The following is a 19,037-nucleotide window of genomic DNA, read 5'->3' on the forward strand; positions in this document are numbered from 1 at the left end:
GTTGCATCCCCGCCTAGGGGCAGTAGTAGAAGGAGATGTAGCCCTTGGGAGGTGCCAGAATGATGGCCACTGGTGATGAGGGGGAAGATGATGGTGATGAGGAAGATGAAAATGAGGTAGGATCAGAGTCTAAAATAGGGAAAGAACAAGTCAAAAATTACTTAGACAAGTTAGATATCTTCAAATCACCAGGGCCTGATTAAATGCATCCTAGAATACTCAAGGAGCTGACTGAGGAGTTATCTGAGCCATTAGCAATTATCTTTGAAAAGTCATGGAAGATGGAAGACATTCCGGAAGAATGGAAAAGGGCAAAAAGGGAAATAAGGACAACCTGGGGAATTATAGACCAGTCAGCTTAACTTCTGTACCCAGAAAGCTAATGGAGCAAATAATTAAGCAATCAATTTGCAAACACCTAGAAGATAATAAGGTGATAAATAACAGTCAGCATGGATTTGTGAAGAACAAATCGTATCAAACCAATCTGATAGCTTTCTTTGACAGGGTAACAAGCCTTGTGGATGGGGGGAAGCGGTAGATGTGGTATATCTTGACTTTAGTAAGGCTTTTGATACTGTCTCACATGGCCTTCTCATAAACAAACTAGGGAAATACAACCTAGATGGAGCTACTATAAGGTGGGTGCATAACTTGTTGGAAAATTGTTCCCAGAGAGTAGTTATCAGTGGTCCACAGTCATGCTAGAAGGGAATAATGAGTGGGGTCCCGCAGGGATCAGTTCTGGGTCCAGTTCTGTTTAATATCTTCATCAGTGATTTAGATAATGGCATAGAGAGTACACTTATAAAGTTTGTGGATGATAAAAAGCTGGGAGGGGTTGCAAGTGCTTTGGAGAATAGGATTAAAATTCAAAATGATCTGGAAAAACTGAAGAAATGGTCTGAAGTAAATAGGATGAAATTCCATAAGGACAAATGCAAAGTACTCCACTTAGGAAAGAACAATCAGTTGCACGCATATAAAATGGGAAATGACTACCTAGGAAGGAGTACTGCAGAAAGGGATCTGGGGGTCATAGTGGATCACAAGCTAAATATGAGTCAATAGTGTAACGCTGTTGCAAAAAAAGCAAACATCATTCTGGGATGTATTAGCAGGAGTATTGTAAGCAAGACACAAGAAGTAATTCTTCTGCTCTACTCCGTGCTGATTAGGCCTCAACTGGAGTATTGTGTCCAGTTCTGGGCGCCACATTTCAGGAAAGCTGTGGACAAATTGGAGAAAGTCCAGAGAAGAGCAACAAAAATGATTAAAGGTCTAGAAAACATGACCTTTGAGGGAAGACTGAAAAAACTGGGTTTGTTTAGTCTGGAGAAGAGAAGACTGGGAGGGGACATGATAACAATTTTCAAGTATGTAAAAGGTTGTTACAAGGAGGAGGGAGAAAAATTGTTCTTCTTAACCTCTGAGGATAGGACAAGAAGCAATGGGCTTAAATTGCAGCAAGGGTGGTTTAGGATGGACATTAGGAAAAACTTCCTAACTGTCAGAGTGGTTAATCACTGGAATAAATTGCCTAGGGAGGTTGTGGAATCTCCATCATTGGGGATTTTTAAGAGCAGGTTGAACAAACATCTGTCAGGGATGGTCTATAATACTTAGTTCTGCCTTGAGTGCAGGGGACTGGACTAGATGACCTCTTGAGGTCCCTCCCAGTCCTATGATTCTATGACGGCTCACATTTCAGGTTGTTCTACAAGGGATGGCGTGAGTATGTGGATGTGCAGATGTACACTCTGTAGTATCCTGACCTGGGGTGTTTGTGACTGTGCTAAATGTATTAATAAACTATTTGTAAATATAGAGGAGTTCCTGTAGTGTGAGTGTTGCAGCTGTGCACATCGGAGTTTCCCATTATATAATGATTTGCATAAATACTGGGCCTGATCTTGGGACAAGAACCTGTCAACCCTCAAAGTGATAATTGGGGATTATATTTATATTCCTCTATAATCTATAGATTGGGCACAAGGCCTGATCCCTTCTTTGCCCTTAGGGGCAAAATAAACAACTAAGCAGCCAATGAAGAGCAGAAGGGGTCCATGATAAAATCCCACAGTGCACTGGCCAACACAGGCAGCTGGGCAAACAGAAGAACAAATGGTGGCTCTTGAAGAGGGTTTAGCTACAGACAAATCTCCCCGACCCCTTGGCATGAAAAGGATGTGTGTAACCCCCACACCTCCTGGGTGTGGTGTTCTGTCCCATCTAGTGGCACCGGGACCACTTAGAGAGAGAGATAAAATGAGTCTGCTCTACAGCCTTAGCTAAGAGCCAGGTGGATTTTAACTCAGGTGGTAGAGTCTCATACACAGAGGTCCCCAGTTCAATCCTGCCTGGCGGCAACCGGTGTTTGTCAGCATTACAAGTGGGGGCTCATCCGGGATTCCAACTGGGAAGTCTCTGAAGCTCAGGACACACTTCCTCAGCTAGGGGAAGTATGTAACCCACACACCTTCTGGGTGTGGTGTTTTGTCCCATCTAGTGCACTGAGACCACTTAAAGAGAAAGCAATTAATGAGTCTGCTTAACAGCCAATTGGCTTTTAGCTCATGTGGTAGAGGCTCATGTACTAAGCTCTAGAGGTCCCCAGTTCAATCCTGCCCGCTGACGACCAGGGTCTGTCAGCATTGCATGTGCAGGGAAAATTCTTCCTCTCTAAAACAGTATCCCTCCCACAGTTCCCCCTGAGGCAGATGGCAGAGAGATTTAGGCTCCCCAGCACCTTGGACCTCTTGTGTTTCTATTCATTTTAAATCAAAATAAATGTAGTATTGTTTAAAGATGACTAAACAGGTGTTTAAAAGACCCTGCTTCAATTTTTATTGAAAACAATATATGCAAGTGGAAATCACTCAATCCTCAAGTTCAGGGGGATTTGAAGTACTGCTCCAGTTTGGACCCATCTTTATTAATAAATTCTGTTCTCCAATCGGAATAGCCCATAGGGATATTGGGAGCCACTGAGACATCAGGTGCTGGAGGGACACACAGCTTTCAGCCACTCCGTGTTCCTTCATGGACCTGACATCTTCCACTATCCGCACACCCTGCTGAGTTCTTTCCAGCAGGAAGATGTGTGAATACTCACCTCAGTTTCTGCAGTTTGCAGTCAGGATGTTTCAGTCCCTCACACAGCAACTTCATTCCTCCTGCCTCTCCCAGGTTGTTCAGCGCAAGATCCAACTCAGTCAGGGTTGGTTTGGCCCTGAGAACAGAGGAGAGATTCCCACAGGAACCGGCTGTAAGACCACAATTCATCAACCTGTGGGAAACATAATCAGAGTGGGAAATGAGCACTTCTGTCTGTCCAGTTCCCTCAGTGGGTTTCTAGAAAGAGTCCTTTATTCTGGGAATAAAATCACCCTGCTGTAGTAGTGGATGCTGGGGACCACATGAGGATTTCAGTCCACATGCAGTTTTAGCTCTCAGTGGGCCTAAGAGTGGGAGAATTGTCTGATTCCACCAGAGAGAGGTGGAGGCCCGGGACCTGAGGTGGGTGCACCCAGAGAGACCCAAAAGGGGACAGGGGTGTAGCTAGCCCTGTAACTGTGACACAGGATTGAGCATGTTCAACACAGCCTAGATGTTGCTCGCCAAAGTCTGAATTTGGCCTTTCCCAGGGGAGCATTCTAGATACAGGCTTTCCCCTTTCCCTATGGCAGGCTGTAAGCCACTGGGCAGACTCAGAGCAGCAGTGGGAAAATGAAGTCATTTCAAGGTACTCGAGGGGAGGGAAAAGCACAGGAAGCCTCCCTCTCCTTGCAACCCCACACTACGGCTGGGCACAGCCACAGCCCTTGTATTCCCCTGAGCAAAAGGTCTGATCCCTTCTCTCTCCACCACAGTGGCAAAAGTAGCACCAAAGTAGGCAAGAGCAGAGCAGAAGGGGGCACGATAAAGTCCCGCGATTCGCTGGCCAGCACGGCCAGCTGGACAAACAGAAGAACATGGTGCAGCTCCTGGAAGGGTTTAGCTGCAGGCAAATTCCCCTGCAGGTGAAGGATGTGCAGGAAGAATTCTGCCTCCCTTAGACAGAATCTCTCTCACCTCCCTCCCTTAGGCAGGGCTGTGAGAGATTTCAGAGTCTGAGGCTTTGTAAGGCCTCTTGTCCTTTCATGCATCTTAAATCGCAGTAAATGTAACATTGTTTTAAAGATCGTTAGAATATTTATAAGAATTGGCTGTTATCGAAGGGAGTGAGATCATGCTTTAAGCCTTATTGGACTTATATTTTTAGTGAATATTACTACAACTTAGTCCTCAATTTCAGGGGGGGGGGTGAACTAGGGCTCCAGTTTGGGCTCGTCTTTCTTTATAAGTTCCATTTCCCAAACATGAGGGGCCATTGGGATGTTGGGAGCCACTGACACATCAGGGGCTGCAGGGACACTCGGCTTTCAGCCTCGCCTTGTACCTGCATGGAACTGACATCACACACCATCCCCAGACCCTGCTGAGTTCTTTCCAGAAGAGAAACTTAGAAATACTCACCGCAGCTTCTGCAGTTTGCTGTGTGGATGTTTCAGTCCCTCACACAGCAGCTGCACGCCTGAATCCCCCAGGTTGTTCTCCCCTATATCGAGCTCCGTCAGGGTGGGTTTGGTGCTGAGAAGAGAGGAGAGATCCCCACCACACACGGCCGTGAGATGGCAGTTAGAAAGCCTGCAGGGGACAGATAATCAGAGAGGGAAATGAGCCCTTCTGTCTCAGTGGGTTTCTAGGAAGATTCCTTTCATTTGGGAATAAAGATTACAGAGTTGTAGGATTGTATGCTGAGGACCACATGACCAGGTGTCGATTTCAATCCTGGGCATCTGTAGTTCTCATTGATCCTGTGTTCCATAGTTGAACGATATTCTAAGGCAAAGTTCCCAAACTCCATCTCCTGAGCAAAAACATTTGGGTTTCCCCTACTAAAAAAGCTTTATTACACCTGATAGGATAGGAAGGTGAAGAAAGGGGGGGAAAGGAACTTCACTGGAAAGTCTATTGCAGTTTTGTGGATGGGGGCAGCCCATTTTTCTCTCTCTTGCTGCATCATTTCTACTTAGGACTCCGCAAACAAGCACCAACTATGGCTTACGCAGTATTGAATATTCAGGGATGGGTGAGTACTGCCTTAGCTCAAGTCCCCCTTCACTCTCCATGTTGCCTGGGCTTGACCACACACTAAATTTCTCTAGGGAGGGCAGTCTCACAGGCTGGGCCTACAATGAAAACTGTTACTGTCTTTCACCATTGCATTTCTACCAGTGGCAGACTGCCTGCCAACATTCTCAGCCACTGGCGCGCCTAGCCCTGCTCTTAGGGAAAATGCCACTATCTGTTGTTAACACCCTCGCAGCCGCACTGGGAGTAGTGCCGTTTTCTTAGTGACATTTTAACAGAGCTCCGAGCAGACAATGCAATAAACAGTGACCTAAAGGTGCTTGTGGAAAATGTGTGTGTGTTGGACTATCATAAAATGCTATGGAAGGGATGCGGCTGGGGAGAGATCAGAAGTGGAGGAGTTAGATTGCAGAGCATTCGGGAAGCACTGAAAGGTGGATAGAATGACTGAGCCCTGATGTGTTGTACCTGTTACATACAAGTGCACAATGTTAAGAAGAAACCAATAGATGCCAAATGACTTCCCTTAAGAAACCGCGACTGAATTCCCAGTGATGCGCAAGGCCGGATGCTGAGATGGCGTAAATCAGACAAGCGACTTTGAAGTTAGTGGAGCTTTGCTGATTGACAGCAGCTGAGGATCTGGCCCTTAGCGTGGAAACTGATCAGGGAGCACATGGCCAGTGCTTCTTAATCAGCCTCTTACACTCTGTGTGGAGGATCATCCACTCCCTTTCCAACCAGTTGTCACTTATTTAGGACTCAAACTGGACTGCAGGCTAACATACCAGTCCCATTTAAAGAAAAAGTTCACCTCCTGTGCCGCCTGGGGAGCAGAGGCAAATGTTCTGCAAACTTCAGTCCTGACACTAGTGTTTGCTCCAGCAGAATATTGTGCAGCAGTGTGGGGCAGGAGTCAGCCCACGCATCTCGTTGATTCAGAGCTGAACACAGCCACCCATATCTTTAGTGGCTGTGGCCGCCTTAGCCACACATTCACATCTAATTTATATGCATTGGCTCATATAGATCCCCCAAAACTTCAACGAGATGCCATCACTCTTAAAACTGCCTGGAGGGCCATAACGGATGAAAATGACCTGCAGCATGCAAGGCTGACTATGCTTCAAATGGGTGCAAATAAGCAATGCACACTTCCCGCAAGTGGATCTGCCCACCTCCAGAAGAAACACCTACAACTCTAGCTCCTGCTGACTTGCCATGACCAACTTTGTGCTGCCAGCTTAATAGCAGGGCTGTCAGGAAGGGGGAGATTGCTTGAGATAACCACCTAACACCACACCCTCAAGAGACAATGCCAGAACTATTAGCCTGGGTATTACTGGCTCCCCATCCTGCTGGGACACAAGATTCCACTTTTACACTAGGGGACCACAGAAGGGTTTAAGGAGAGACATGCTTCCTCAAGGAGACACACATAGGGAGCTAGAGCTAAGGCAAAGGGAAACAGAGGGTCACACCCCAGAATCTACTAGAGTGTCTGAGGAAGCTAGGCCAGCCTAGATCTCCAGCAGAGATGGGGGTGGGGGTGATAGGATTCTGGGGAAGATAGCTATGCATATAGACTCTGCTGTTTTGAAACCTTTTTTCCCCTAAAAGGCTTTCTTCTTATTAAATAAGCAATACTTGTGTTCTCAGAAGGCTGTTCTGGCCACTGGGTTTGACTAGTCACAGACTCCCGAAGGGAAGGATCGCAGGTGTCGAACCCACTCAGACCTGCAGGATAATCGCGGTGGATACACAGGTACTGGCTGAACCAGTCAGACTTGCAGGGCAATCACAGTGGACACAAAGGGGACTGCTACCCTGGGCCTGGTCTAAGAGTGGGGAAGTTGCATGATTCCACCCAGAGAGAAGCAAGGACTAGAGGCCCGGGGCCTGAGATGGGGGCACTCAGAGAGACCTGAAAGGGGACAGGGTATAGCTAGCCCAGTAACCATGACATAGGCATAGGCTTGTCCACGGAGGCCTGGATGTTGCTCACCAAAGGCTGAGTTTGGCCTTTCCCAAGGGAGTATTCCAGATACAGGGTTTCCTCTTTCCCTATGGCACAGTGTAAGCCAATGGGCAGACTCACCAGCTGGTGAGGAAAAATTAAGTCCCAGCTACAACTCACTTCAAGTCCCTTTCATTGGGTCTTGCTTTACTGTGAAAAACAAGATCTAAAAGCAAGAGGAAATCAACTCATCATACTGGGTAATAACTTCCCAAGACCTTGTCAGCTGGAAGGGGAAAGGACAGTGCCTCCCCATTAGGCAGCTTCCTCCACACCGGCTTCCCCTTTACTTCCTTAATCCTGCCCAGATCAGCCATGGAACCTGGGAACCCCTTACACTGAGGGCACCAAGCATGTAGCCTGCAGGAGGATCTGATGTGCATGATACATTTATGCAGCCCATGTGACATTCTCAGATTCTCCAGAATCTAAGCTGCCATTTAAACAAAGTAAGTTTCTAGCTCTCATGGCAGCAGAGATCACCTTCTCAATGTGAATCCAGTGTAACTGATACAATGATGTTTACCTGAGTCGGTGGACAGCCTGAAACAATGACTCGGGGGGTCTGAACTCTCCTGTTGCCTAATAATCTGACATGAGTATCAACTTAGTTAACACTGACACTGAACCATCATCAATGGGCTATAAAACACTGATCATTTTGGTGGCTGGAAGAGGGAGGAAGCGGTGGGAGTGAAACCCAGTAGCTTGCGGATTGGAAGTTGCTACAGAGAAGAAAAGGCAGAGACATGGAACAGAGCAAACTCCCAAACACCAGCAAGAGGAAGAGAAACAGAAAGCAGGATGGAGAAGGAAGCGAAATCAAGGGCAGAAATGCAGTGGCCTTAAAGGGAAGCAGATTTTCTCACTGAGGAAGAATGTGGCAAGAAAGTGCAGAACAAATAATAAACAAAACAATTAGTTATTACATAAGCCCAAATTGTCCCCTTGATCGTTGCTATCAGGGGAGGAGTCTATTGTGCATCATAGGGAGTACATTGTATTTATACCCTGGCCCATAGACTAAAATTAACCATACAAATCAGCCCTCTTCGCTGAGTGAGTTTCACACCTCTGCCTTAGATGCTTAGATGCAAAATATATGTAAAATTGTTTTAAAGATCATAAAGTGGTGTTTAAAGTGGGCTTTTCTCTCAGAAGATGAGATTATGCTTCAATTTTTATTCAAAAATCCATTTAAGTGAAGGCCACTTTTAGGGGAATTTGGAATTAGTGTTCCAGTTTGGGACCATCCTTATTTATAACTTCCATTCTCCAAAAATGACCAGCCATCAGGCTGTGGGGAGCCACTGACACTCCTGATGCTGGAGGGACACTCAGCTTTCAGCCTCTTTGTGCTCCTACAAGAGCTGATGTCACACACCATCCTCCTGGCCTGCTGAGTTCTTTACAGAAAGAAACCTGCAAATACTCACCCCAGTTTCTGCAGTTTGCAGGTTGGATGGTTCAGTCCCTCACACAACAGCCTCACACCCGAGTCTCTCAGGTTGTTCATGGACAGGTCCAGCTCAGTCAGGGTGTGTTTGGTACTGAGAGCAGAAGAGAGATCCCTATAACAAGCGTCGGTGAGATTGCCGTTAGTAAGCCTGCAGGAGACAGTTAAACAGAGAGGGAAATGAGCACCTCTGTCTGTCCGGTTCCTCGGTGGGTACCAGTGTGTCCCTAGAAAGAGTCCTTTGTTCTGGGAATAAAATCACAGCATTGTGCTAGTGAATGCTGAGGATCATATGACCATTTGTGGGTTTCAATCCACATGCACCTGTAGCTCTCACTAATCCTTTGTTCCACATACAAATGTTATTCAAAGGCAAAATTCCCAAACTCCATTCCCTGAGCAGAAACACTTGGGTTTCCCTTAATAAAGAAATTATCATCAATGAGGGGTCAGAGGATGGGAAAGAAAGGAAGCAAAAGGAATCTCACTGGAAAATAATGAACATGCTACTGGAAGGTATGTTACAGTTCTGTGAATGGGTGGGGAGCCCTTTCTTCTCTTTGTTCCATCATTTCTTCTTAGGGCTCAGCAAACAAGCCTCCATCTATGGGATATTTAATATTGAACATTCAGGACTTAGGGTTGGGTTCCATTTTGCCAGCTCTTGAGTCCTCCCTCCCTCTCCCATTTTCTCTGGGCTTGACCATAGACTAGAAAAGGCTGGAATTTCCCTAGGAAGCCAAGTCTCATAGGCTGGGCCTACAGGGCATGTCCACAGTGTAATAAACAACCCATGGCACGGCCGCGGCTGGCCCCGGCCACCCGACTCAGGCTGGCAGGGCTCGGGCTGCAGGGCTATAAAACTGCATTGTCGATGTTCAGGCTCAGGCTGGAGCCTGGGCTCTGAGACCCTCCAGCCTCATGGGGTCTCAGACCCTGGACTCCAGCCCAAGCCTGAACGTGTACACTGCAGTTTTATAGCCCTGCAGCCTGAGCCCCACCAGCTCGAGTCAGCTGACCTGGGCTCTGAGACTCGGTCCCACAGGATTTTTTTGTTGCATTGTGGACATACCCACAATGAAATTGTTCTTATAGTCTCTCACCATTGCAGCTCCCTTGGTGCAGACTGCCTGCCAGTGTCATTAACCAGGGTGTCACCTAACCATGCTCTTAGTAAAAATGCTGGTGTCTGTTGCTACCTGCAGGGGAACTGCACCAGCTGTAATACAATGATAGGAAATTATAACAAAGAGATCATATCTTCCTCCATTGGTGGACACCAGAGGACTTTGCCACCCATCTGAACAAGAAGCTACTAGCCTGCTGCTCATACAGATTTTTTCTTTCTGAAACTTTTTAGTAAGGCAAAGTTACAATAAAATACCACATTGTACATTACTTATTCAGGATCCAGTTAATATTCATAGAAACTGGCTAAAGATATTGGCTTGCTGGTTGGGGAGCTCTCCTCCTCTGAGTATGCTAAAAAGGGTAACGAAATTTCTAAATGCCTATCCTCTTTTTGGCCTCTCTCTTGTGTACGTATTTGGTCTGAAAGCATTTCCAGTACAAGGACAGTACATATTTTATTATACCACAATTCCATAGGAGAAGTCAGAATTTTCCAATAATGTGCAATACAAAGTCTTACTGCTAACAATAAAAAAGAAATTAATTTGTTTTTCAGTTTAAAACATAGATCCTGTACTGGAGCATTAATTAAGCAGGTCAGGGAGTCTCCCAGGAAGCTGGCGTTTTGTTATAAGATGAAAATCTTTAACAATTTCCACCAAAAACTATCAAATTCTTGGACACAGTGACCACATATGCAAGTATTTTCCCCTTTCCCTGCTACCCCTCCAACAGAGCACCTCCCTAGTAGCAAAAATATGATGGATCTTAACTGGAGCAACATGCCATGAATACAGTATTTTATAAAAAAATAAATATTTATGAGCTATAGAAATTGAAGATGTATATCTCCTTTGCCATATAGGGACCTGCTCATCCAGATCAATTTCTTTGTCCAAATCCCTCTCCCATATTTTCATCTGGGTTGTTTTCTTATCAACATCTTTTTCAATCAAAATTGTATATGTCTTAGCAATTAAACCTTTTGTTCCAGCTTGCTCCTGGGGCAACTCCTGAAATGCAGTTAAAAGTCTAGATAGAGCTGTCTTGTAACTAGATTTCACAATAAAGTGTTCGACCTGTAAATATTGAAAATACAGGATTTTTACCTTATTACATATCTCTTGGTGTGATTTTAAATCAGGACCCGGGAACAGCTGTCCAAATTGAGTCATCTCAACTCTTACCCACAATGAATAGTCACTTTGATATTTCCTAGGGATAATTTCCTGATTATTAATGAAAATAGCTAAGGAAGAGGGCCTTTCGCAACACAAATTTTAAAAAATTGTCCAAAGTGGTTAAGGTAGACTGGATGAACAGGTGACTTTTATATTTGGTGACCTAAATTTTTTCTTAAAACCAACAATTACTATAAATAGCTTTATCTGAGCTCCAGTCTTGTTCAAGTTTTACCCAATGTTCAGATGGTCTATTGTGAACCTAATTTATCATATCTTTTCCATTGTGATGCATAAGAAGAAGACGACAAATTAGGAGAAAACTAGTCCAACTCACTTTATAGGCTTAAACAGAACTTTAGAACTCACCTTTTGTCTTTTATGTTTCCATATAAATTTTAATAGCACATCCTGCCATGTTTTTAATGTCATGTCAGGGATACCAACAGGGATCCACAGAAACAAAAATAATAACTTTGGGAGGAAATTCATCTTTACCGAGGCTGCCCTACCTAGCCAAGAAATTTCATATTAGTTCCATTCTTCCAAGTATTTTATTATTTTATTTCACAGTGCAGGATAATTTGCCTTTAAAAAGAATTTTTATGTTTCTCCACAATATTTATTCCCAAATATTTTAAAGATTCCTTAGCCCTTTTAAATTTATGTAGCTGTCAACAGTTTGTTTTGACCCCTTCAGGAATATTAATTCCTAAAAATTTCAGATTTGTCATCCTTTATTTTGAAGCCCAAATTCCAAAATCAATTATTCTATCATTTTTAATGAGGCTTCTGGATCCTGCAAATATAACAAGACATCAGCATACACGCTATTTTGTGTTCTAATCCAGAAGATGTTTCGATGCCTTTTACAAGGGGCTGTTTTTCACATTTATTGCAAATGGCTCCATTGCCAAAGCAAACAGTAGGGAGGATAAGGAACAACCCTATCTCAGACCCCTAAACAAATTAAAGGGAGTGGAGTGATGACCATTAACCAAAGCAGATACTTGAGGATGAGAATGCAGGGCCAAAACCAAACCTTACCAAAATCTGTCTGAGGTACTCCCACTCCAGCCGGTTGAAGCTTTCTCAGCATCCAAAGAAAGCAGCACACAGGAAGAATTGCTAGAATTAACATTATAGATCAAATTGAGAGTTCTTCTGATATTATCAGAGAGATGCCAGAAAACCTACTGGCACCTGGAGCTTTGTTGGATACAACTTCAAATTCCTCTGCAGCAATTTGCCTATCACGAGCTGCCCCATAAGCCGTTGAGAGTTGAGGTACCGTCACACTTCTCAAATATCTATTTATAAGTTCAGGGTTTGGCTGTTATGAAGTGTACTAAGAATGGACAAGTTAGCAAACAATTCAGGGATCTCTTTGATGCCAGTTACTAAATCTCCCTTTTTTATTTCTAATCAGGGGGAAAGCTGATTTCTTTTTTAACTTTCTGGGGAAAAGACTATCAGCCTTATTGTCCTTTTCATAATATTTTTGTTTAATATATTTAAGTGTTTACTCATCTGTACCTGTTTGTAATAAGCTAATCTTCCCTCTTATCTCAATTATTTTCTTATACACTCTTGTATGTCTACCTTCCAAAATAGAAAGTTTATTAACCAAACTCTCTTCTTCATGAACTCTCATCTTTTTGAGGTATGGTGCTTTATTTATAAGGTGCTCCCTCATTACCACCTTTTTGGCATCCCAGAACACACTTTTATTAATCCCTTTCTTATTACTATATATACACACTTCTGAAAATTGTATTTCAGCTCTTGAATTCTAAGGGGGTCATATAACAAAGCTCTTTTTTTAATAAATTAGCCAAGGTCCTAGAAATAAAAATCATATAAATACTGGAATAAGATCCATGAGTTGCAGAATATGTATAGTTCCTAACATCCAGATTCATCTCCTGCCAGACATTTTCTAAAGTGATGCAACAAATTTGCACTTGCTCCTCCCAAACGCCCTCTGGGTACATTTGATAGATCCAAAGTGGGATTAAGCACCTCGTTAAAATCCCCCCTAGAATAATATCCCCTTCCCTAAAACTTCATAAACCCCTAAAAAACTATTAACAAAGGAAGCTTGCCCTTGTCTGGGAGCAGGTACATTGGCTAATGTGAGAAGTTTATCTTTCAAGGGCCCCTTAATTAAAATATATCTGCCTTTTGTATCTATGAGTTGTGCTGAAAAAATAAATGGAAGCATTTGGCAAAGAATATTGCCATCCTTCTTCTATTAGATTGCCCTGGGGAGACAAGGTAGCTGTGTCCCAGATGTATACAGGTATTTATCATCATTTTTCTTCAAGTGTGTTTCCTGTAACTAGATTACACTAGGAAAATCCTTTTTCAGTGAGCAGAATACCCTTCTCCTTTTTATTGGATTGTTTATCCCCCTTAACATTAACAGTCATTGCATAATAAACTCACCCATAAGTACCAAGTCTGTTCTCACCCAGTATATTACCCCAGTCAGATGCCATGTCCCCATTACATTTGTGCCTGTTCTTTAAATAAGACATTTTAGATAGAGTTCACATCCTACACATAGTAATTTTAAGATTCACATACATCACTTTTCCTTTTTTTAACACCTATATTATTGTACCTTGATTCTGCATCTGATTTACTATAATGTTCAATTCTGAGCCCTAAGTTTTTAGTATAATTTTTCTGTTGAAATATATAACAATATTTAACATGTTACTGTTCTCTTATCCTCTATTTCCCTCTCATTCCCCTCCCTATTGATTCTCCCATAGTCATCTGGTCCCCTCTATCTGTGAGGATCCAGATTTTCCTTATGTCCTCCGGGGGCACGTTAGCTCCCTATTGAAGGAAGGTTTTCTTTTCTTTCTTTTATTAATGTTTCAAGAACCAAGTCTTATATAATCTTATCAAACACCTTTGTAACATTGGGCATTCTGAGATTACAATGCTATCTTTGAGTTCATTTATTCTTAAAATATTCCACCATAGATGACTGTCATAACTATAAAGGGAAGGGTAACAGCCCTCCTGTGTACAATACTATAAAATCCCTCCTGGCCAGAGACTCCAAAATCCTTTTACCTGTAAAGGGTTAAGAAGCTCAGGTAACCTGGCGGACACCTGACCCAAAGGACCAATAAGGGGACATGATACTTTCAAATCTTGGTGGGGGGAAGGCTTTTGTTTGTGCTCTTTGTTTTGGGGGAGTTCGCTCTTGGGACTAAGAGGGACCAGACATCAATCCAGGCTCTCCAAATCTTTCTGAACAAGTCTCCCATATTTCAAACTTGTAAGTAAACAGCCAGGCAAGGCGTGTTAGTTTTATCTTTGTTTTCTCAACTTGTAAATGTGTCTTTTACTAGGGTGTTTACCTTTGTTTGCTGTAACTTTGAACCTAAGGCTAGAGGGAGGTCCTCTGGGCTCTTTAAGTTTGATTACCCTGTAAAGTTATTTCCCATCCTGATTTTACAGAGATGATTTTTACCTTTTTCTTTAATTAAAAGCCTTCTTTTTAAGAACCTGGTTGATTTTTCCTTGTTTTTAGCTCCAAGGGGGTTGGATCTTGATCCACCAGGAGTTGGCGGGAGAAAGGAGGGGGGATGGTTAATTTCTCCTTGTTTTAAGATCCAAGGGGTTTGGATCTGTATTCACCAGGGAATTGGTGAAAAGTCTCTCAAGGCTACCCAGGGAAGGGAATTAGCACATTGGGAGTGGTGGCAGCGGACCAGATCTAAGCTGGTAGTTAAGCTCAGAAGTTTTCATGCAGGCCCCCACATTTGTACCCTAAAGTTCAGAGTGGGAAAGCAGCCTTGACAATGACCCATTTTCAATTAAAGTAAATTTTGGAATGTTTGTTATTACTTTAAAGTCAAACTTACTTCAATAAGGCAGATCTAGGTCTCCTGCTATTTTGTTGTTAATTTTTGTTTATATAATATAAATATAATTCACAACATTAAAAAACCTATATTCTTATAACCATTAAAGATACTATATCCACACAGAGTAAACTATCCTGCATGCAGCTTCCATTTAACTCTAACCCTTTATCATTATAACCACATGGATATAATATCCATTATTTATTGTAATGTCTTACAGTACTGATCATGTTCTTTGGGATCTGGACTTTTTCTTCTGCTCTCATGTCTGTTCAGTTGTCTTAATGATGCATCTTTTTGAGCTATTTTGGCTCTCTTTAATCTCACTGACTCTTGGCGACCTGGGGGACCGATGCCCTTGATCCCCTTCAGATTGTTCTTGAGCTGATTTGCCTGTACCCATGTCCATAAGTACTAGTTTCCTTTCTTTTGGATCTGAGACAGACATCTGCTCTTCCATCTAAAGGCTAATCTAAATGGGAAACTCCTCTTATATCTTATATTGTTCTCTCTAAGAATTGTGGTCACCTTGTATATTCTCTTCACTTTCTAAAGGTTGCAGATGCCAGATCTTGGAACATTTGTATGAGCTGACTAAGAATCATCAATGGTTCAGCTCTCTTCCTCATAGCCCTCAGTATTTTATCCTTGTCTTGATAATAGTGTAGATGGACAATCCCATCTCTGGTCTGGAGTCTGCTTGGGGCCTGGGGAAAAAAGATCTGTGAGCCCTCTCAGTACGAATGCATCTTTATTACCCAGTTTTAATGGTATGAAAAATATTGACCAATGTGTCCAGCAGATTTCACCCTTCAGTCTCCTCTGGAAAACCTTTAATCCTTAAATTATTCCTGCATTCTCTAATTTCCATGTCTTGCAGCTTCAATTCTATTTCTTGTTCTCTTTTTTTCAATTATTTGGATTCTTCAATCTAGATTAGTAATTCTGTTGGATTGTTCATTTAATCCTATTTCCACATCTGTTCGTTTATCATTAATTTAATTTTTATATCTTTAATGTAAGCCTGCATTACTCTTCCCTCATTTCCTTATTCATAGGGTGACCAGATAGCAACTGTGAAAAAACGGGACAGGGGGTGGGGGGTAATAGGTGCCTATATAAGAAAAAGTCCCCAAAAATGGGACTGTTCCTTTAAAAATGGGGCATCTGGTCACCCTACTTATTCACTTCTTTGATTTCTAACAGCGGGTTTTTCACATCAGCCTTAGTGACTGGTGCTTCTCCACCTGCCTCCATAGTTTGTTTGCTGAAGGGCCGTTACTACTTTTTGTGGCCGTGTCTTTGTTTTAGGGGGGTCAGATGTTTGTACAAGAGGAGATCTTTCCTTCCCAGACACCTAGATCTTCTTCTTGTCTTTCCTTCCTGCTTGTTACACCTCTCTCAAGATGGCTGCCACCACACTTCCCCTTTGTTTGTCTGACCTTTCCAAAATGGCCATTGATGACCCACTTCCTCCCCCAGACACAATAGTACAATTTTAATTATTATTTTTATTGCACTCACCCTCTGTCTCTTTACAGGATAACGAGGGTCCAGTTCAACATCTCCCCGTTTGCACAGTAATTATCAATATATTCTGCAGGCTGAGGGCTCTGGATTCTGTTGTTGGATATTCTAACTCAGAGTCTGCTCTCTGGGATTGGGAGCTGTCCAACTTTCTTCAGCCTTCTTTTTAAAACTGGCTCCAAGAGGCGTTATTCATATTTAGGGCACAGATCTGTGGATTCAGGTTGGCTTAGTTCTTTTTATCTTCTTAATTTGTTTTCATTTCTTCCCCATTTATTGTGGAGAGCTAGATTAAACCACTATCTTGTTTGCTGTTTGAGCCATGCCCCCGTGCTCACCGAGATTTTAAAGAGCTGACTGAGGAACTCACTGGGCCATTAATGTTGATTTTCAGTAAGTCTTGGAACAGCTGGGAAGTTCCAGAAGGCTGGAAGAAAGCTAGTATTATGCCAATATTTAAAAAGGGTAAATGGGATGATCCAGGTAATTATAGGCCTGTCAGCCGGACATTGATCCCAGGCACGTTACTGGAGTGGCTGATATGGGACTTGATTAATAAAGATTTATGGAAGGGTAATACAGTTAATGACAATCAGTATGGTTCTATGAAAAACATGTCCTGCCAAACTAATTTGATAGCTCTTTATGATGAGATTACAGATTTGACTAATAAAGGAACACTACTGATGTAATATACATAGACTTCTACAAGGCATTTCACTTGCTACTGCAAGACATTTTGATTAAAAAACTAGAATGATACAAAATTAACATGCCACACATTAAATGGATTAAAAACTAGCTAACTGATAGGTCTTAAAATGTAACTGTAAATGGGGAGTCATCATTGAGGTGTATTTCTAGTGGGGTCTGATAGGGAGCAGTTCTTGGCCTTATGCTATTTAACATTTTTATCAATGACCTGGAAGAAAACATTGCTAAACCCAGGGTTGTGAGTTCAATCCTCGAAGGGGCCACTTAGGGATCTGGGGCAAAATTGGTCCTGCTAGTGAAGGCAGGGGGCTGGACTCGATGACCTTTCAGGGTCCCTTCCAGCTCTATGAGATAGGTACATCTCCATAATTTAATTTAATATAAAAAAATTCTGATAAAGTTTGCAGATGACACAAAAATTGGGGGAACTGGTAAATAATGAAGAGGACAGGTCATTGATACACAGTGGATCGCCTGGTAAGATGGTTGCAAGCAAACAAATACATGTTTTAATATGGCCAAATGTAAATGTATACATCTAGGAACAAAGAATGTAGGTCATACTTATAGAAAGGGAGACTTTGTTCTTGGAAGCAATGACTCTGAAAAAGATTGGGGGATTGTGGTTGATAATCAGCTGAACATGATCTGCCAGTGCAATGCTGTGGTTAAAAGAGCTAATGCGATCCTTGGATGCATAACGAGAGGAATCTCAAGCAGGGATGTAGAGGTTATTTTACCTCTGTATGAGGCTCTTGTGTGACCACTTCTATAATTTTGTGTCCAGTTCTGGTGTCCACAATTGAAGAAAGATATTGATAAATTGGAGAGGGTTCAGAGAAGATCCATGAGAATGATTAAAGGATTAGAAAACCTGCTTTATAGTGATAGACTAAAGGAGCTCAATCATTTTAGTTTAACAAAGAGAAGTTTAAAGGGTGACTTGATTACAGCATATAAGTACCTACATGGGGTATAAATATTTTATAATGGGCTCTTCAATCGAGCAGAGAAAGGTGTAATAGGATCCAATGGCTGGACACTGAAGCTAGACAAATTCAGACTGGAAATGAGGCATATATGTTAAGTGAGAGTAATTAACCATTGGAACAATTTAGCAAGGGTCATGGTGGATTCTCCATTCACTGTCAATTTTAAAATCAAGATTGGATGTTTTTCTAAAAGATATGCTCTAGGGGAAGTTCTATGGCCTGTGTTCTAGATGAGGTCACTCTGGATGACAATGGTGTGTTCTGGCCTTGGAATCCATGAATCTATAGCCCCGAGAAGAGTGCTGCAAGGGATGTCTTCTCTATCCCTGGAGAAGGATGCTCCTGCATACCTTGATACCAGCACCTTATAACAAAGGCACTGGCACATCAGAGAAGAGACAAGGGTTCTAGTATCCTCATAGCCTCATACTGGCCAGGACAGGTATGGCTCTCAGCTGTGGCGCAGATGATCAAAGATGATCCCATCAGGCTGAGAGTCTAGTCTTGAATCATCATGTAAAATGAAGACATCTTGCTCCATCCTACGCCGGAGCCCTCTCCCTGATAGCTTGGTTCCTGACAGTGTACAGAGCCATAGGGTACGTCTATACTTACTTCCTGGTCCGGATGTAAGCGATCGATCTTCTGGGATCGATTTATCGCGTCTTGTCTAGACGCGATAAATCAATCCCGGATCGATCCCGGACGTGCTTGCCGTCGACGCCGCTACTCCAGCTCAGCGAGAGGAGTACGCGGCATCGACGGGGGAGCCTGCCTGCAGCGTCTGGACCCGCGGTAAATTTGGACTAAGGTACTTCGAATTCAGCTACGTTATTAACGTAGCTGAATTTGCGTACCTTAGTCCGAAGTGGGGGGTTAGTGTGGACCAGGCCATAGACAAGAGCACACGGCTCATGTCTTCCTGGAATCATATCTGCCAGCTACAAGAAGTACCAATAATGTCCAGTGAAAAGTGTTTCTGGTGGGATGCAG

General features: G+C 42.9%; 1 protein-coding gene across 1 annotated transcript in view; it reads right to left on the bottom strand.

The window, feature by feature from the left end:
• LOC135877392 (NACHT, LRR and PYD domains-containing protein 3-like) overlaps positions 1-19,037 on the bottom strand; it is a 47,735-nt gene that overhangs the window by 19,400 nt on the left and 9,298 nt on the right. Inside the window, exons 5-7 of the mRNA XM_065402820.1 lie at positions 8,590-8,760; positions 4,519-4,689; positions 3,116-3,289 (exon numbers count right to left, since the gene is read on the bottom strand). Of these exons, the coding sequence (XP_065258892.1) occupies positions 3,116-3,289; positions 4,519-4,689; positions 8,590-8,760 (516 nt within the window). The remainder of the gene's footprint in view (positions 1-3,115; positions 3,290-4,518; positions 4,690-8,589; positions 8,761-19,037) is intronic.

This window comes from Emys orbicularis, chromosome 4, assembly GCF_028017835.1.
Source record: "Emys orbicularis isolate rEmyOrb1 chromosome 4, rEmyOrb1.hap1, whole genome shotgun sequence".
Classification (NCBI taxonomy): Eukaryota; Metazoa; Chordata; order Testudines; family Emydidae; genus Emys; species Emys orbicularis.